The sequence below is a fragment of the Sebastes umbrosus genome, chromosome 21 (assembly GCF_015220745.1).
Source record: "Sebastes umbrosus isolate fSebUmb1 chromosome 21, fSebUmb1.pri, whole genome shotgun sequence".
NCBI classification, from domain to species: domain Eukaryota; kingdom Metazoa; phylum Chordata; class Actinopteri; order Perciformes; family Sebastidae; genus Sebastes; species Sebastes umbrosus.
Window position 1 is genome coordinate 16,209,568 of NC_051289.1, and position 20,685 is coordinate 16,230,252.

A 20,685-nucleotide genomic window follows, 5' to 3' on the forward strand; every position below is an offset into this window, starting at 1 on the left:
CGGGGGACAGATGTTACATGAGGAGAATAAGCTGATGAAGAGCTACAAGCAGAGAATAGGTGAAAAGCAGATGGAATAGATGAGCGAGGTGATGAAGGAGGGAGGGAGGGAGGTGGAAGAGGAGATGGTGATGTGGCAGAACAAAGACAGAGAGGAGGAACAAAGACAAAAGAACGGGGATCGAGTGCAGGCCATGGGGTCAGGGAAGGGTAGTTAGCCCCCCTTTATGTGTGTGTACCTGTGTTGTAGGCTAAAGCTGACACGGGGCTCTTTTGTGGAAGCATGCTCTTCATTCTGGTTGCCTCCTCGGGATGGTTGAACCGGAAGAAATAGGACTTACCCAGACACAGGGAATAACCTGGAGAAAAAACACACACATGGTAAAATTAGAGATACAAGTCATATTTACTGAGACAGAGGGTTGAGTACTCTACATTCAGGTAAAGTGTAGAAAAAAACTAGACGTTGGTGACATACTGTATGTAGTGGCAGCTTGCTCTAAACCGTCCTCGCAACTTCTAGCAGGATGTAAAGGTTTCTGACTCACCTAGACTATACCATGTCCAACTTCAACTTTTGCCTTCTGCAGACAATCACTCTCCTTGGTCAGCTTCAAATATGAGGCTCGTATAGTGAGTGAAAAGTTTATTCCACGAAAATTAAGAAAAACAAAAATATATCCACATGACAAATCTTGGGACTATCAAAAGCAGACCAATTCCGCTGGAAAATAACTGAATCTATGGTCTACAATCTGTGATCTGTGTGGTCATAACCATACTTAAAGGGACAGGCCCACATTGTTCAATAGCAGGACAACTAGAGGAGCACATCTTAACAGGGCAAAACACACATCATTGAGTCTATATAGACCAAAGCCCATTCTATTACATGACTAACTGACCTAAATTATTATGTATGTCAAACATTTTTGATGGCATAACACAATGTACTTTTTAAATGATAATCAAATGCAAAAAACTGTAAATAACACAATATGGCTCTTACACTGTATATATTAGGTACACATCACATACTGCTGATGAAGTATGAAGAGGCAGTTGTAAATACAGCTTGGTACAAGTCTGAGATATTTATTCACAGTCAGAAACACACTTGCAAACACACTTCGTGCACAGCCGGTCGTTCCAGACCACAGTGTTTGCTCTGGCCATCAATTAGGCTGAGAGGGCCAGGTATTAAACAAGATGTCAGGGTCGCAACCTCTGTAATACACACAGACAGCCACAGCTGTCCAAATACCTCAGAAAGGAAGGGAGAGGGACGGCAGTGCTGACACACACACACAGTAGAAAAAGTAGAAAGACCGCAAAAGCACAAATGAATAGGCGACGCTGATGCAAAGAGGAGCGGACAGCAACGAGGAGAGAAAATCACAAGACTGGCTAATAAACAAAGAGTCCCCTCTCATTTGTCTGTCTTCTCACATGCAATCCTCTTTGCTCTCTCTATTCTTTCAACCCCCTCCAGCCCTCAGGGTAGAAGGTTCAGATGAGCATTACAGTAAACCCCCGCAATGTTAGCATGTGTGTAAAAGCCTTAAAAAAGCACCTCCTTAATAGCTTCATTACAGTTGCATCGGATTCCTTGGACCTGAAGTCAGACACTGAGGCAAGAGGGGGGATAAGCGAGAGGGCGAATGGAAAAAGACTGAATGGAAAAATGTCAAAGTTGTTTTTCTTTCTTTTCCCCTTCTCTCATTCTCACTTTTGCCCCTGTTCTTTCTCGCTCTCAACCTAATGTCCAGTTTCACAAACATGTCCACTGAAAAGACGAGCTAATAGCCAAATCTGAGATTATAGTTTAGTTAGGTCATATCTGTCTAGACGTCGCCTTAGACTGCCTAGAGAGCAGACTTTTTTCTGTCTTCAAAGCTGTAATTTCTCAACACAGGAGGGGGGGGGGACCTGAGTGCTGTGGTGAGGTGGTGCTAACACCACACGCATGAAAACAGTGTAAGATATGTTTAGTCTACACAGCTGGACTGTGAACGTTTCAAATACATACTCGTGTAAACACTATCTTGCAGGTTTTGGCGCAAACTGTGAAGCAGTGGCATCATGACAGGAGAGAGATCAAAAGATGTGTGTCTTACGAGTAAAAGAAGAGAGTAACACACACACACACACGTCAACATGAAGGTTAGTGTGAGCATGATCTAATAATGTGTTTCTCATTGCCAGACATGAGTAATGTTATGGTACGTCTTCCAAATGTTGTGCATGCTCTGTGTATCTGTGCATGTCCTTTAACAGTGTCTGCCTAATGACTCACAGTAACTCTCAGTATTTAGCAGAACGGCAAACACACAGGCGCACACACACACACACACACACTTTGCCAGCAGTCAGCTCTTGTAAAAATCTAATTTCCTACCCTCAATAGGCTCGCCATGTGCCACCTTTAAAGTGGAGGGTAAAGTGTGTCGCCCTGATTTGTTCACAGCCCCCCACCCCCTCCCCTCCTGTCTCTCTAATTTCCTCTCAGCACTTCTTAGCTAACAAATAACTAATCCTCTCCTCCTTCAGCATGAACGATTACTAGCAGTATGTGTGTGCTTGTGATAGAGAAAAAGAAAGGAAGATGGAGACATTCAGAAACAGTATTTTAGAAATATTAAACTTTATGATTCAAATTTTATATCTCTTCTTTCACTTTCAGACACCCAAACCTGGATTAGTATCGTTGTAAAGAAAAAAAACTACCTTTTCCTAACCCTCCTAAAATCTAGGGCTGTCCTCAACCACAGAAATTCTTAGTCGACTAACACTCATACGATTTTATCGACTAATTGATTAGTTGATTTAATCGACAGATGTGTAAAACTGAGTTCCTCTACAAAGAATCACACAAAAGCACCACTTTAAATCTTGTGTTTACCAGAGATGTCATCATAAGTTTCTTGGAAAAAAAGTCATTCAGCATGATAAGAAGCACAAACAATGACTAATAAACTTAAGAAATCTTAGCCGACTAAGACCAAAACAACAGATGTGTCCGAAATTAACTTTTTGACCTACCGGCCAAGGGGACTGGTAGATGAACAAATCCACCAGCCAAGCTTATTTTTGTACCAGGCCAAATAATAAATTGCCTTTTTGTGTCACATATAGATTTGTCTCAGTACATTTCATTGAAATAATAAGGAATCATGTTCAATACAAACTTAGAGAAGAGGCCAGAGCAGAATCTAGACTTGGGCAGTATCTATTTTTTCCTGATATTTCACTGGGTATAGGTTACAATACGGTATATGATGGTATTAGTATGGTTGTAAGGAAAAAAAACTAACATTTTCCTAACCCTTATTCCTAAAATCTAGGGCTGTCCTCAAACACAGAAATTCTTAGTTGACTAACACTCATACGATTTTATCGACTAATTGATTAGTTGATTTAATCGACAGATGAAACTGAGTTCCTCCACAAAGAAAGACACAAAAGCACCACTTTAAATCTTGTGTTTACCAGAGATGTGCTCATAGGTTTCTTGGACATAAGTCATTCAGCATGAATAAAAAGCATAAAAAACAACTAATAAACTTAAGAAATCTTAGTCGACTAAGACCAAAGCGACAGATTAGTCGATAAATCAGCTAAAAGGGGGAGGATCTAGTAAAATCCATCTGTGATAAAAGTACAAGGGAACACACAGCATCCGCCACATTCTCAATAAAAACAATCTAATCTTAACTGCTTGCACGTAAACTAAATTTAAATCTGCTGTCCTACATAACTTTCCCATAAACACATACCCACTCCCCTCTACCTACACACACACACATACACAAAGACATACCATCCACAACAAACAAGTTTAATCTAATTCACGTGTTCACTTGTTTACCAGCAAATTGAGTTTGCCTCCCACGTCAAAGCACACAACCCCCCCCCCCCCCCCCCCCCCAACACACACATATGGACAGACCCTCTCCAACGACAAGAAAACTGGAAATTAGTCTGTATATACATTTACAGGATAATTTAAAGTTTGCGATCTACAAAGTCAGACCTCAGAGTCTTTGAGGGCCCAGATGTAGGAGCTCTATCACGTCTGGAGCCAATTTTTGTTTCCATGTAGATCTGAGCGAGACCGAAACTACACTCTCACCACAATGTTATGGAAGAGGAAACTCTTCTATAACAAAACTGTTTCTCTATTTGGTTAGCACAAAGTGGTGGAATTGCCAAATTGAGACCATTAAGTTCGAATGAAAAATAAACCAATGACCCAATGACCAAGATCCCATGTCGAACATGTGCTTGGATGAAACTCACTTACCTGATAATTGGTCACCAAAAATCACAAGTAATCATCAAAAAAATCCAAACATCCCCCATTTGTTTGATCAAAATGCATACATTTGCCTTCAAAATGTTGCTATAATCCCTTAAATCGACACGGTACTGAAGTAAAGCTGAATTTACTCATTCATGAAAAGATGCATACACACAAGGTCCCAGTGGGAGTGTAAATTGGCTTCAAAACCACAAATGAACCCTCTCTGGGGCACAAAGGTCCAGCAGTAACATCATAAGAAAACAGTCTGGTCTTTCTCAGGGGAGTCGGTGTAGATTAGTTCAGTCACTCACTCACACTTTTTCAGTCTCCCCCCTCTCACTCACAAACACACAAAATCTGGCTCCTCACCAGCGGTTCAGTAGATATCTCCACCCTGCTCTATATCTCAAATCTCATCCACAAAGCATCAATCCATCGACACACCCCACTTCTCTCAAGCTAAGGTTTGCAGGCCTGGGGACAACCACGGGTATGTTAACTACAAACAACCTCTAATCTATTAGAGAGAAAAGAAAGAAAGGTAAACACAAACACCACACTGATAACAAGGCTGTATTTCTTATTCATCTGGTTTATAATTTAAGATTTGAAGAACAAAAAAGACCAAAATGTGCTCGGGGGCATGCAGGAGAAAGACTTGTGAAAACAATAGCTATCCAGGACAATGAAGCAGGTTTTGTTTTCAGGTGTCAGGTATCCTAACCACTGAGCCCATCCTCACAGCCATGGGCTGCTTCTCTTTGTCACATGCACTCACACCAGTCTGTGAACTTGCCTGCTAATTTATGACCCTGAGGCATCATGCACACCAATGTTATTTCTATCAAAATGTGGAGGCCATATGCTAACAGGTTGCAATGGAACGCCTCCAAAAGTTGTCTTCAAATAAAAATTTCACTTTCTCCACTCAGTGGCTTGGACTACATTGGGGAAGCAGCACTGATTCAAACCTTCACTACTGCTGGAACTATCAAGCAAGCCGAGCCCAATAAGCAAACAGGCAATATTAAAAAGAGCAGTTCAGTTTCAGCTTAGTGCATTAGTATTTTTCATTGATCTATGGTGACAGATGGAGACTTATTTGTGACGGTTTCCATTGCAGCCAAAAGGGAAAATCAATAATATCAGTCAATGAGCAAATGCTGTTTTCATCCTGGCTGGTACAAGCAGCTTGATGGGGTTAACATTGCCCAACATGTTCAAAGAGCATGAGGCTGGTTTCAAAACACTATGTTCATTAAAAACACATACCAGTGGTAAGTAACACTGTTTTGAATGTGAATCAGCCACCATCCTTAGCATCACAGTGTGTGTGTGTGTGAGAGAGAGAGAGAGAGAGTATGAGATTTATCAAACACACCTAATTTACCTCATATAAAGACAGACAGACATATAAATAATCTCTAAAGAAACTACAACTAGCCTAGCTAATGTTACTACAGCTATAATGTGTTTAGTGTCGTAAATTAGTACAATACACTAACCTTATTTAACTCAGGAAAAAATAGTTGAGTAACATTATAAGTATGAAGTTAGGTTAGCTCAAAAAGGGTGCAGTGAAGTTAAGTAAAGTAACTTAAATATAGGCTTTATTATTATTATATAATATAATAATAATTATAATAATAATAATATTATAATAAAAAAAAAACGTTACAAACCTTTTGAGTCCCATTCAGTGAGGGTCTGAGTATCAATGACAACTATTTTCTTCCTTTTAAAAGTCTAACAAATTATTATGACAAGAACTCAAAAGAACTTTTTTTTTTCTAGGAATATAAAACAAAAAACAAATACAGAGAGGTTATCTCCACTCCTGCTGGTCCCTGTGTTGTTGTTGTTGTGTGCCTCCCTCCTGTGAGCAGCCTCCTCATCAGTCTTCTTCAGTCTGTGTGGAAGAAAGTTCACCGATTTGCCATCCACGAGACTGAGTCCGGGACTGTACCAACTTTCAGTAAAAAAAGGGGTAGGATGCTCAAGATTCACTGGAGCAAACGATTTTAAAATACTGTTGGGAAATCTAATATCACTATTGAAGGTTTAGGCTAGTTTAGTTTCTTGAAACGACACTTACAAGAGAGGAAAACAGGAGTGTAAGTGATTAAAACCATATGTAAACTAACTAATCCCCCCTATCTGCATTTGGTATGCTCAAAGGCTATTAGACAGGGAGGTATTTGGTGGACGCCCCCTCAGCTTTTCTTTGTCTACCTAGTATTTTCTCTCTCTTTTCTCTGAAATACCTTGGAACCAGTGTAACCCCAAAACAGCTGGACTATATAGAGACTTAAAAGAGAGATGCTTCAGAGAATTAAAAACCTTGTAAAACGGGTGCTTCTATTGTAATGACACACTAATTCATGTAAGAAGTAAATCATCTGACTTCTGAGACAAAGCAACAGGGCAGAAAAGAGATTTTTTTGGGGGTATGCCAAACAGACTGACTGGCTACAGGAAAAAAAAATGGAAGATTCTGGGAGGGAGTTAAGCAAACAAGAAAAAAATAAGTTTTTAACTTTGCTCCGCAGCCGGAGTCCAGATTATAGTCTCTCCAACTGTTTCTTGTTTCCTTCAGATGCTTTGTTATCTGCAAGCACTTCCAACACAACATGAACCCATTGAGTCTTTTATCATGTGAGCAGATGTGTGTGTGAGACACACAGAGAAAGAGGCAGAGTGGCTATTAGAGCAGCTGTGTTTTGTTCAGCTGCTAGATTTGCATTTGCTTCGGATCGTTGTGAATGCTGGGAGATTGAGTTTACACCCAAACTCCATTTAAATGTGAACTGAAATGCAGAAATACATGCTATTCCATAAATAGTTGTATAAGCGTTAGAAAAAAGAAAGGCTTCTTTGTCACTTTTGCTATTACAGTATGATGATTTTGATTGTCGTCATTGGAAAATCTGCTTTTATGCTGTATGAACATATTCAACAAGTGACTTCCAGCTGTTCCAGTGAGTTAGGAGCGAAAGCTGATGTGATTCCAGGTCAAGTTCCGAAGTCCCAAATACAGAACAGATCACTTCCTAAACATAGCTAATCATCTGCAGACTGCTCCACAGTGTGCATGTGTATTTGAGTGTGTGTCTGTGTGTGTGGTTAGACTAACTCAACCCAGAGCATTTGAGGCCAGTGGATATTCCTGAAAGATGTTCTCTCTTTCTCTCTCCATAATTTTCCAAACCATGCCCTTTTGACTTTTTTTTTTTTTTTAAAAACCCTTTTTTTTTCTCTTTCAGTCCTTCTCTCCACCCCTACGACTTCACAATGCCCCAGCCTCGTGCGTGTAGACACACCGAGGTGATGTCAATATTTGAATCAGCTAGGCGGGGCAGCGGGAAGATAAATAGGACTGTCAATATTTAACTTAAAATGGCCACACAGGAGGACACAATGAGAAGGAGAAACAGAAAGGATGTATACATGTAGAAGGAGAAGCTGGAGCAGAAACAAGTGAAACAAGGAGAGCTCTGCAACTGAGTAAATCCATAAAAAGGGAATTTGGGAGAACAGCGAAGGCAGACAGGCGTGAAACAAACAGAGCAAGATACTGGCAGACAAAAAACAGACACAGACACGTGGGCAGGGGTGGACAGAAAGATAAGAAATGAATTACAATTTGGGAGGATACTCTGTTTGTGTCTGTGTGTTTTGCAAGTTTTCTGCTTCCTGTAACAGAACCCCGATGTGCAGTGTACGCTCCGTAGTTGCTGGAAGCTGTGACTCACTGTAGCAGCTAGCTGTTCCAAACCACAGCAAATTAAACCAAACCAGAGGTGCACACACACACATGCACTGCATCATCCAAAACACATACACGAACATGTGGAAATGCTCACACACACACTTAGGCCTATACATTCATGTGAAATACACGCACGCAAACATACTGTACTCCATGCTGTTTCCAAGCAGAACGTCAGCACAACGTTAACTGTGCCCATATGATTCATACACACACTGAAAGGAATGCGAGTTAACCAAACCACCAACTAACCACTCTCTCTCGTTCACATACACACACACACACACACACAGGAGTTATGAAATACTGAAAGTATGCACACTCCTTGCAATTAAGTCAACTTTCACTCCACCTATTTTATCCACCAGTAGGCGGCGATATATCAAACTTGTACATGTGCGAGTGCCTGGTTTTGTGCAAGCAAGTGAGACACTTGATGTAGTGTATGGACCCTCTCTGAAAGTGTGTATATCTTACCCTGTGTGAGTGGTGTGGGCACAGTAACCTGGACTCCATCCAGACTGCAGAGGTGACCACAGGGGTCAAGGGTCACCACCCCTCCTGTGTAACGATGAGAAAGTATAGGGGATCAGTATACCTGCAGTTCAAAGTAAAGCAACTCAAATTGCCACATCACCACCATCGCTTGCTGACAAGTACTTCCCAGTTGAAAGATGACTCCTAACTACACTATCTTATGTTAATTATAACATACACACAAAGCCGTGCTATTTCCATCTTCACTACAAGGCTATGGAATGCTTAATTGTACAGGATGTATCACACAGGCAAAAAAAAAAAAACACATCGAGAGGGTTATCAATCACTCGGCCTCTCTTTGTCTCTTCAGAGATAATTGTTTATCATTTTACACAAGACACTGACAATTTCCTGAACGATATCCAGCAAACAAATCAAAGATTGTGCCAGTGTGGTATGGTAATTCTAACAAATTTGGTTGCGGTTTTGTTATAATAATCCTCTTAAAGGCACAGTGAGTAGTATTTCGGTGGGATCTGTTGGCTGAAACAGAATATAATATTCTATGTTTTCAGTAGTGTATAATCATCTGAAAATAAGAATAGTTGTGTTTTTTTTAGCTTAGAATGAGCCCTTCATATCTACATATGGAGCGGGTCCTCTTCACAGAGTCCACCATGTTGCTCCGCCTTGTTTCTACAGTAGCCCAGAACGGACAAAACCAAACACTGTCTCCAGAGAGAGTAAGGATGGCCTCTGAGCAAGTGAACGGCGTTATCACAGTTTTGCACTCGGTGGCTCACGTTACCGACGTCTTGGAGAGTATGAATTGAGTGGAAGGGTACTCAGTTGGGTGCAATCTGCAACCACACCACTAGATGCCACCAAATCCTACACACTGCCCCTTTAAAACAAGCAGATTAGCAGATTATCTCTTTACAAGTTTGACAAAATGTTTTCTCTTTGTAATCTCATTTCATTGGCAGATTTGCTTTCAGTAGATTCAGTAGGATTTTAAGATTATACACTGAACTAAAATGAAAAGCCTTGTTAATTAATTGGCCAACACCTAGCAACGTATAGATGTAAACTGGGTAGACATTTTATTACACACTTGATAGTCCTGAAAAGATAAGTTATAAAACTGTTTAAGTCAGAGGCCTGCCAATATTACGAATTCATTTAATGGAAAGTGAACTGACATCAACCTTCATTGAAGATGAGACAGTGCTCTGCCTCGATGCCAGCACCCTGGATAGTGATATCTTGAGGAATCGGAGCGTCTTCTCGGCCTATGCGGGTCACCCCTGGAACATCAAGCAATATGCAAATAAAAATGAAAGAAAATATATAGATATAATTAGCCTGATTACTAGTAGACAACATCTTTACAAGTATATTAAACTGATGCAAACATGCTCTTTTTGAGCCATATGGTTGGTCTGTGATCCACACTTTAAAGGAGTACTTCAGTATTATTCATTTCAACTGGGTATTTTTCTTCAGTAGACACATTTTGGAGAAAAATAGACCCTCAGTTCTTTCCTAAAATGGTTTGTTCACATTGTTGGCATTCCTCACTGAAATGGAAGGGCACGCCAAGCTGGGAGACTGTTAAAGTGTGTGCAATGTGGTAAAGGTTATGCAAGAAACATAATAACGTCAAATATAAAATGTCACAATGCGGGCTTTACCTCACCTATCATTTTAATACCATCCACTGTGAAACCTTATTACAGTTAATCATTTATCATACAGACCACAACTTCATTTAAAGAGTTATTTATTTATTAAAGAGTTAATAAATCCATCCACTTATAAACTAACACAACTTTTCACTGTACTGTTCTCATAGCTGAGAGGAGGCGAAACAAAAAGTGCCTGTCTCTCTGCATTAGGAATATAATGAGAGCTTTGTGATCCACACAAGACATGTTAACTCTATACAAGTGTATGTGAGAGTCGCCAGTGTCATCTGAGGACAGCTACTCACTACACAGTAATGCGTTTCTAATCTAATGTCAATCAATTTGCATTAGTATTCCATCTAACTGTCTGCAGGCTATTGAATTAGAATCAGTTGTACAAGCGTGTCTCTCATTATAACATGTTGTAGATCTCACTGTCTTGGCTCTCATCTCTTTACTGTCATGTGTTTGGCCAACTTGCTGGAATAATAATTAAGCTATGGCACCATCTGATGAATATACTGTATGTGTGTGTGTGTGTGTGTGTGTAAGACACCTGTGGATGGCTGATGATAGAGAAACTATAAAAACTATGTATAATCATCCTGTGTGTTACGTTTGAACTGATCTGAATATGATTTATGAAGGAAAATGGATTTCAGTCTTTCAGTGTAATGGAATGAGTGCTTTCTCTCTGTTGTAGTAGACACAGTCATGAAACCATGTAATGTGAGTCATCTCTGTTTAATAGCTGTTTGGATTGCAGCCTGTTAGCGCAGTGTTGTCCTCACTTTTGCACGGTTAACTGAGGGTTCAGTCTGCGCACTAACCAGTAAGTGGGGTAATTTCAGTCCCCAATGACAATAAAAATAAATAACCAGGGATGTGGATGTTGTAATTTGTTTAAATATGTGTTGTCAGTCCAAGGGAGCCCTGTGGGAGGAAGTAGCGTTTGCTCCTTGTCTTGACTTTATTGTGACCCAGCATAGAGTATCACTTTCCCTTATCATAGCTCCCCCCCACGACCTCTCCTGTAACCATGGAAATGAAGTGATGGGTGGGCAGTGAGAGGGCAAAAAGAGGGGAGAAGTAGAGCGGGGAAAGGGAGGAAAACAAAGCAATGAGGGAAGGGAGGACACTGTAAAAGTCTGACAGCTTTATATGACTTGTGAGAAATAACATTCATTGAAAAACTCCATGATCCTGGGCATTGGAAAGAGAGGGGAAGATGGACTGGTTACTGTATGACCTGGTAATCCTAACTCATGGAGTATGTGTTTCTATGCTGTGCATGTGTGTGTGTGTGTGTTACCTTCTTTTAGTGGCAGTAGGGTGATTGCTATGCTGAGCCTCCCGCTGCCCAGGCTCACCAGATGAGGCATTGCTGTTTGGACCTTCAGTCCCTTCCCTGTGTCAATCAGGTCCAGAGGTGGAGACTGCAAGCATCAGAGAGAAGGGGGGAAAGGGTCATTTTCACACAAAATGTATAACTCAAAAGACTAGACAAACATGGACCGCCATGAAAATTGACCCGTAAAACCACTCTGCAGAATGCTAAATTATTTTATATTGATTGATAAATGACATGAAGTGTGTGTGTGTGTGTGTGTGTGTGTGTGTATTCTCTCACCTTGGGTTCGACTGGAGACATCTGATCTGACTCTGGTTGGAACATCATCAAAGAGTCCTGCAGTATGGATGAGAGAGAAGGGTCAGACCGCACATATAATTATCATTTATTCATGATGTATGTATTTATTCATTATTTATGTATTCTATGTTCTTGAACATGTCAGCTCAAGAGATGAAAAGGAAAACTCTGGGTAGACGGCAGCGACGTGCGAACACAACCAGCAGTTGTATTGAACAGAACCTTTCACCAGGTTGGTGAACAGATAAGCCGTGGTGGGTTATTACAGTATGCATCGAGGAAACGATGCTTGTTTTTTCAACGTATACTAATCTGAGTTCACCATTCACAGTGTTTAGTGTGTTTTGAATCGGGTTTTTATATTCACATTTACATTATTAGGGCTGACACATAGAGACAGACAACCATTCACGCTCATATTCACACCTACGGGCAATTTAGAGTCAACAATTAACCTAACCTGCATGTCTTTGGACTGTGGGAGGAAGCCGGAGAACCCGTAGAAAACCCACGCTACCACGGGGAGAACATGCAAACTCCACCTGAGACCCTATGGTGGCACTAGAGGAGAGGTCATGGGGCTACCTAAATATTAGGAATCATCCTCTGGGTACCCTGAATGTCTATAAAGAAAAACGGAGCACCTGCACACTACTCCATGCTTATTGGAGTAGTGTGTGCATCCATACTTATTTTATATAGTATATACCTATGCTGAAAATGATAGTGTATATGTCCATCCATCCATCCATCCATCCATCCATTCTGTACATATAAGCAAACACGATATCGACATGCAAGATCAGGGTCACACAAGTACACACAAGTTGCACACATCTGCACAAATGATTATGCCCATTATACGTAGCTACACTCAAGTACATGCACACACACACACACAAAAAGAAAAAAAACAACTGCGCACTGCATGTCCAGCTGCTGCCACATGAGAGGAACTCTCCGTGTGAAAGTGTTCCAAGGGGAAAATACCACTAGGGAGGAAAAATACACACACACACACAAGCTGGTGTGCAGTGGGAGGAACTGGGAAGAAATGTTTCCTGAGTTCCCACAATTTGCTGGTTATGCACTGCCATCACACTGCCTGCATGGTGCTTTAACTGTATGTGTGTGTGTTTCACCTAACAAGCAACACACAGCCAAACGATAGCAATGTCCATCATGACCTGTATGTTCAAAACTTTGGTCCAGAACAAGATACTATCTTGACATCTATTCCAGATCATTAATGGTAGAAAAAGACTAATTATATGCACATCATGTAGGTGCGAGGCTATCAGAACAGCGTCAGTAAAGAAAAAGGTAACGCCTGCACACTACTCCATGCCACAATATTTGTATTGACTATGTTTCGATCCTGCTTGTATCTTCGTCAGGTCAAAAGGTCAGCAAAGTTGACCTTTATAGACATTCATGGTACCCAGAGGATGATTCCTAATATTAAGGTAGCCCCATGACCTCTCCTCTAGTGCCACCATATGGCCATTTTGGAGACAGGCTTTCGTCTTGTGCCACTGGTCAAATGTCCAGATATGTCATAATTTAAAAGACAGATTGTGCTGATCACATTCATGCTCCAAAGGAAATAAACCCATTTGATTTTAGCATTTGTATCAAGCGTCCACATCAGGACAAACCTCAGAATAGCAACTGTTTGCTATTCTGTATTGTAGTAATACACATTTCAGCCTCTGGGGGCCACTAGCGAGGCATTACTCTCATGACTATTATTATTTTGTAGTAGTTGACAGTGGAGTCCAAGATAAAGAAACATTCTTTAATAATAGGAATAATTAGGAAACCATGAGAAAACTCTGAAATAGCAGAGCAGAATTATACATGGCAATGAAAGGAAGAGAACTATAAAAAGGAATGAAAACAGAGCGAGATAAAAGGGAACAAAATCAAAATGCCTCAAAAATATGTGTGTGTGTTTGATTAAACACACTCAGATCCAGTGCCAAGGACAACCCCTGCAGTACCCTACAATTCAATAAAGGAAACATTTATTTGTGTGCATACACACACATTCAAAGGCACAGACACCCAGCTGGATGAGTGAAATGCTTCTCACCAAAGCAGAGATGATTACAGCATTTGGGAAACCACCCCAACCACATCTCCTTTTCCACCTTCCGTCATCTCCTTCCTCTCTTCCTCTTCTCTCTCCATGTTATCCTGTAATAATCCTGTAATAATATACATTATCCACCTCACACAGGTTTCAACCATTAGTATCTCATTTGTTTTCCTTCCTTCCTCTTACCGAAGTGCTCTCTTCTATTTCTTAAACTGTTTTCTTCTCTCTCTTCCTCCTGCCTTTCTTTCATTTCTCCTCTCTATCTCACTCTCCACTCTTTTCCTTTCTTTCCTCCAATCACCAGCCAGAGGAAGCACAAATCAAAGTCATACCACTTCCTCTAATTCAGCGGCAACTTCCTCTCTGAGGTCACTTCCTTTGCTGCTTTGACACCCTTCTTGCGTTTAAACACACACCAACACACACACTCGCTATTCTTCGCCATTCAGCCGCCCTTGTAGCCCCTATATGCATACACAAACATCCACAAATAAAGTCACGCATCGGCTCTTTTTCTTATCGCATAAAGATATGAGGCCCCGCGTTCCACAGATTTTTTTCCATCACTAGTGTAGACAAAGCAAACACGCCGTGTATGATGGCAACAACATCAGCTGGACGGTTTCTGCACAGACCAGATGAAAAAAATGGAGATCAAATGGAGATTCAAAGTTCAACGGGGACTGTTTTGAGTATATCTTTTCCTCCCACTTCCTTCCTGTATGTCCTCTCCCACCTCCTCGACTCCCCTTCTGTCACATATTCTTTACCCCGTCATTCCTCCTCATTGTCTCTCTTTATTCTCCATAGCCATCCCCCCTCTTCTTCTCTCACCAGGTGAGCTCGCAGTCTGGGCAGGTCAAGACATGTCTTTGGCCTTGTTGTGCTCTAGTTTAAGCTGAGCAGTGAGGCGCCTCAAAACCCCTTCTAGATTTTCACTTCAGATTTCAGTTCTGGCATCCTGAGGGGTTTCCACAATCTCCAATCACCAGATCTGGTGATGCTATCAAGGCGCCTGGATTAGAAAGCTCAGGTATGAGATTATAGGATGGGCTCTGTATTTGCAGGTTTATAGAGAAACTTGTAAAGACACAAATATAATGTTGTACTTGTAAAGACCTTTGCTGTTATTTCCCAAGCCTTTAAAGCTGCTAATCAGTATTAATATTGATAATGGATGGAATAACTATGTAAAATGTGAAGGGATTGAACAATTTCTCTCTGCTTTTTAGCATCATAGTTGGTGAACATCGAGGAGCTGCTAAAGCATGGAGGATGAGAACTAATAGTATATCAAACACACGTGATGATAGTACACCATCCTTAACCATTTCAGAGATATCACACAATTTACTTTTAACGACAAAATCCTACTTTAAACACATGACAACTGTTAAAATTTACAGTTTTTAATTGTTCAAATTGTTTGTTTTATATTATTCAGGTGTATTGGTGTATTGCTATGTATCTGACATTAACTCCTAACATTAATTTGACAGGATGTCACATTTCTATTACAGCTACAATGGAGTTTGATGGCAGTATCATATTTTATAATCTATGTGAATAATTAGTATCAGATTCAGGTAACAAGTACCATATGAGGCAGAAATGAGGGAAAGGAAGTCCAGTAGAATAAACGTTAACATTTCATCTTGAATGAAATGAAAGACTGGGGAAGTTTTCAAACGTATATTTTTATCTCTTTATGGAAAAATATCCTAAATACGTAGCCATGACCGACTTTTACTTTAATCCTAAATCTGTTGTACACCCTTTAAATAATTGAAGACCAGCTAAAACGACTTCATCCATACACGTTTTTAAAATCACAGGGACACATGCCTGCATAAACAATCTCTCTTTGATACCATCTGTAGAACAGCTGAATTTCCCCAAAAATGCTCAGTTTGCCCTGCATCTGGAGACAGAGATGGAGGTACAAATATGGGGGGATGTGAAAAGAGAGAGTGATGGAGGATAGAGAGAGGAATCCTAAAATCAGAAGCACATATCCAGCATTCTCGGGCTGTTTCATCTCATCCTTTTTATTTTTCTTCATCCTCTGCTTTCGTCCCTCCGTCCAGTCTCTCCTCCTGTTTGTATTTCCTCTACATCTGTTTTGCCTTTGTCTCTGTTTCAATTACCTTCTGCATTATTGTTGCTGTCTGTTTCTGCTGCAGGCTGCATTCTCATGATAACCACATCTCAGGACATCTCAGCGTGTTGCTAATGACACTAATTTGGAACAGATTTGTTTTAGGGCACTAGTCGGGATGGTTAATTCACTTGCATGTGTGTGTGTCTGTCAAAAACAGTAAGCTCATGATGTTGGGTTAAATCTTCAATATGGCAGTTTTTCATGAATAAAATAAAGATGAGAAATTGAACAGTTTTTAGTCTTTAACGGTCTGAATGTAAATATTGAATTCTCTCATTTGCAATGCTTGAAATAAAGTTCAAGATATTGTGGGTATCTTGGAGTTGTGAGCTGAAGCTGTTAAGATAAGTGTACCAACATTAATCATCAGGATTCTTCTTTTCTACTTTTAATGCACATATTCCATGTTGGCCATCTGCTTCTTCAGTGCATGTGGCGGCTTTATTGAACATTGGCCTTAGGCTATAGAGGGTGTTTCAAGGCAGGCAGCTCCTCAAGATGATATATTGACCAACTAATGGAGATGAAGGTGGGAATAATGATACATTTAGCTTGCTGCGGTCAAGGTGACTGTTAAGCTTGCACTTGCTACAGAAATAAAAAAATTGGCTGGTCTCATGCACAAAAGACTCATTGGTCTGGTCAACTTTCTTTGCACACAATTTGTAAGAGGACAGGCTTTTTGTTACATCTGTTGCATCTTATGTATATGCAATTCTCATTTCCCTTGACCCCATCTCCGTTCATTTATTTATTTATCTTTAATTATTTTAAAGTCTTTTTATTGGTATTCTGTACAAAATCCAATAAATAATTGTATAAACAAATTACACGCCCTCCCCCCCATCCCTATAACAATATTACTGCACCATTAAATAAGCAGAGTTAATTTCATAAACAATTACATTTATACATATAAATGAATTAAATCCGATAGCAACATAAATGAAACATATACCAAACAAAAACAAAAACAAAACAAATAAATATATAAAAAATAAAAATAAAAAAGGAATAAAAAAAGGAAAGGACCAAAATAATAAGTAAATTAAAAATAAAAATAATAAATAAATAAAAAAAAATAAGTATAAGTTGTGCATTATATGTAATATAGGGCCAGCAGTTTAAAACTTCAATGTCAGTTGTATCTGTTTTTTCTATATAGATTAAAAAGGGTCTCTATATGTAACATACAATTTCTGAGCACATCCTCTTGTAGTATAGCGAATCTTCTCCAATACCAAATGATGTATGAGATCTGTAAACCACATCCTAAAGGTTCGAGGATACTTTTCCTTCCATTTAAGAAGTACAGTATAAGTCGTCTAGCTAAGAGAGATTGTTCATTTATTTTTTGATATTACCTGCGTATTATTTGTTTAAAAACGCTGTCTTCCCACCTGGTTTCCTCTCTCACGCTCTTGATGTGTTAAATGCTGTCTTTACCCTTGTTGCACTCCTCTCTCTCTGTCTTCATCTCTCTCGTTCTCCATCCCTCTGTCTCTCACTAACATCCCCTCCCCTTACATTCCAGCATTACCCTCTCCTCCTCCCACCTGACAAAGCCAGCATTGTATCACGGATGCTGTTTAATATGGAGTCCCTCTCTCTGTGTCCCTCTTTATACAGCAACTCATGGGGTTATCTTCCTCCCTTCTACTATCTGTACACTCTGTGTTCTGTGCGCAATAATGTATTCAACAAACTATGCCTTATGCATGCATACACACCATAGACGTCATCATTCCCACACACACATGCACGTATCCTTTTGGACATAAAATACTGCTCTTCTCTGTCCATATAAGAAACTCTTCAATTTGCCTCATCGTGTGTGGGTGCATGTGTTTCCGTGCATGTGTTTGTGTTTTGGTGAAAACTCTGAAAACTGGTTAACACAACTTGACCTTGATTCCCTGCTCAAAACGTAACAAACATCCAGGGGCATTGTTCTCCAAGTCAAACTCTCTCACACTTTTCTTTTTTTTCTATCATTTACCCAAATGCAAGATCCTCACAGGAAAGAAAGTCCATTGTTATTGCAGCTGACTCAGAGTTGGAGGAAATCTAACTTGAATTTCTCTCGAGGGTGTGTGTGTCTTTGGAAAAGCCCAGATTACCTTTACCGCCATATGGAGGGGATCAACTGATGTTTGGGTTTGTGAGGGGCCGGATATGACAGAGAGACGAGGAGGGACGGTGAACTGGTAGAGGGACATATAGCCCACATTATGGCAACGTTTAGCTCACATGGTGAAATGAACTGTGACCGCTGAATAAGAAGAAAAGAGGAAGGCAGAAAGATGGCTTTTGAGATAAGAGTGTGTCGGGGGAAACAAAATAAATTAAAAACACAGACTAAAGAATCCATAGATGAAGGTAAAGAGATTAATGGTGGACCATAAAAGGTTTCCCCAAGTTGCACCACTGGCCTCCAAACAAAATGTGATCCGATACTGCACTGATGACAATCCAAGCATATATTCGGTAAACACATCTTGACAAAATCTTCACAACACAGAATAGAAATATAATTTGCTTCATCGCTCATTTCAAGTGCTGTATATTATATCAAAATTCTTTCGTTTTCGGTCTGGTGCAGTATGAGTCTAGCTGATATCAGTATTGGTATGTTGAGTCCTTGTGACAGAACAGTTGCATCCTCCTGGTTTCCACATCATGACCAGAGCCAACTTGATAATGATTTTAACATATAGCTTATCATTCTATGTTGAAATAAACACACAGATGTGTTGCTATCTGGGTAAAGTGCTGTGGTTGCACACACCACAGACAAATCCACAACATAACCTAATGATTACATGATCCAGAGCCATAATTTGCAGCTTACAACTTGTTTCCATATAACTGACAAGAACAACTCCACATGACCCAAGAGTAACATTGTACAGTATATAATTTCCTCACTGGGAAGGTAATACGATGTCAGATCAATTTAGATACACAGGACCCGATTTAATACATTTCTTAATGTTGCCACTTGGTCTGGTTGATTTCCAAGAGGGGAAGAAACATGTATTGCTTCGATGAGTTCATTGAAGCTATAGAACAAGTGAGTCATGGAGTAATTTAGGTGTACCAGCTTGTGCCATGGGCCGATCCACTAAGATATTCTTTAGGCTTGTTTGTGTCAAATGTGGGATGGGGCTCTTATTCACACACTAACAATATCCCATTCATAATTAGTCAAAACAGACTTTAATAGGCTACTCTATCAAAAAGTAAGCAAAAGTGGCTTGTACTACTTCTGTAGGCCTATAAGGCAATAATACTTAGTTATACTTTTATTAAGTACATCTCAATCAAAAGTACAAGTAGGCCTATAAGCCAAGTGTACTTAGACTTTACTGTATACTTGTCAGTATGAGCCAAGTATACTTAGACTTTACTGTATATTTGTCAGTATGAGCCAAGTATACTTAGACTTTACTGTATATTTGTCAGTATGAGCCAAGTATACTTAGACTTTTCTGTATATTTATCAGTATGAGCCAAGTATACTTAGACTTTTCTGTATACTTATCAGTATGAGCCAAGTATACTTAGACTTTTCTGTATACTTATCAGTATGAGCCAAGTATACTTAGACTTTTCTGTATACTTGTCAGTATGAGCCAAGTATACTTAGACTTTTCTGTATACTTGTCAGTATAAGCCAAGTATATTTATGTATACTTTTCTTAATTATATCTCGATCAAAAGATTAAGTACAAGTAGGCCTATAAGCCAAGTATTCTTAGACATTTCTGTATACTTGTCAGTATGAGCCAAGTATACTTAGACTTTACTGTATACTTGTCAGTATGAGCCAAGTATACTTAGACTTTTCTGTATACTTGTCAGTATGAGCCAAGTATTCTTAGACTTTTCTGTATACTTGTCAGTATAAGCCAAGTATACTTAGACTTTTCTGTATACTTGTCAGTATGAGCCAAGTATGTATACTTTTCTTAATTAAAGCTTGATTAAAGGATTAAGTACAAGTCGGCATAAGCCGAGTATACTTTTCTGTATATTTGTCAGTATGAGCCAAGTATACTCATGTATACTTGTGTTAAGTATATAGTAAGTATATCTCTGATTAGTACATAAAACGGAAACAGAAAGCATGCTCTCTTATTTTAAGTTTAAAAGAAGTATACTAATAGCATACTTGAATTAACTTCTTTTTTAGTAAGGAACTGCTCTGAGTTGTCCACTTTTCCGCCTCATAATATCCCTACGGTATAAAATAATATGATTTAAATATCTATATCCCAAGTGGAATCACTATGATACGCACATATATACTGGGGACTTTTAATCAGTAGCCCAGAAACAAACAAAACATTCCTTGTATTGTAGGCTATTTGCTGAGAACAAAATCCGGATAAGATTTAGCTAATCTTTACACAGCTCACTTGAGAAACAAACACTGTAAAGAAACTCCCTGAGCTGTGGATTAAACACCACCAGGCTGCTGGTTGAAAACACCATGAAAGAGTTTAAATATACTTCCTAACTTAGAAAAAT

The 20,685-nt window shown here is 39.6% G+C and overlaps 1 protein-coding gene across 5 annotated transcripts in view; it reads right to left on the reverse strand.

Moving 5' to 3' along the window:
• phldb2b (pleckstrin homology-like domain, family B, member 2b) overlaps positions 1–20,685 on the reverse strand; it is a 47,028-nt gene that overhangs the window by 25,400 nt on the left and 943 nt on the right. For 4 of the 5 annotated variants that reach the window (XM_037757309.1, XM_037757311.1, XM_037757312.1 and 1 more), the window contains exons 2-6: positions 11,870–11,926; positions 11,552–11,675; positions 9,760–9,858; positions 8,549–8,632; positions 239–358 (exon numbers count right to left, since the gene is read on the reverse strand). In XM_037757309.1, coding sequence (XP_037613237.1) covers positions 239–358; positions 8,549–8,632; positions 9,760–9,858; positions 11,552–11,675; positions 11,870–11,926 — 484 coding nt within the window. Of the gene's footprint in view, positions 1–238; positions 359–5,984; positions 6,215–8,548; positions 8,633–9,759; positions 9,859–11,551; positions 11,676–11,869; positions 11,927–20,685 lie in introns of those variants that run through there. The other variant, XM_037757313.1, reaches the window with a different exon arrangement.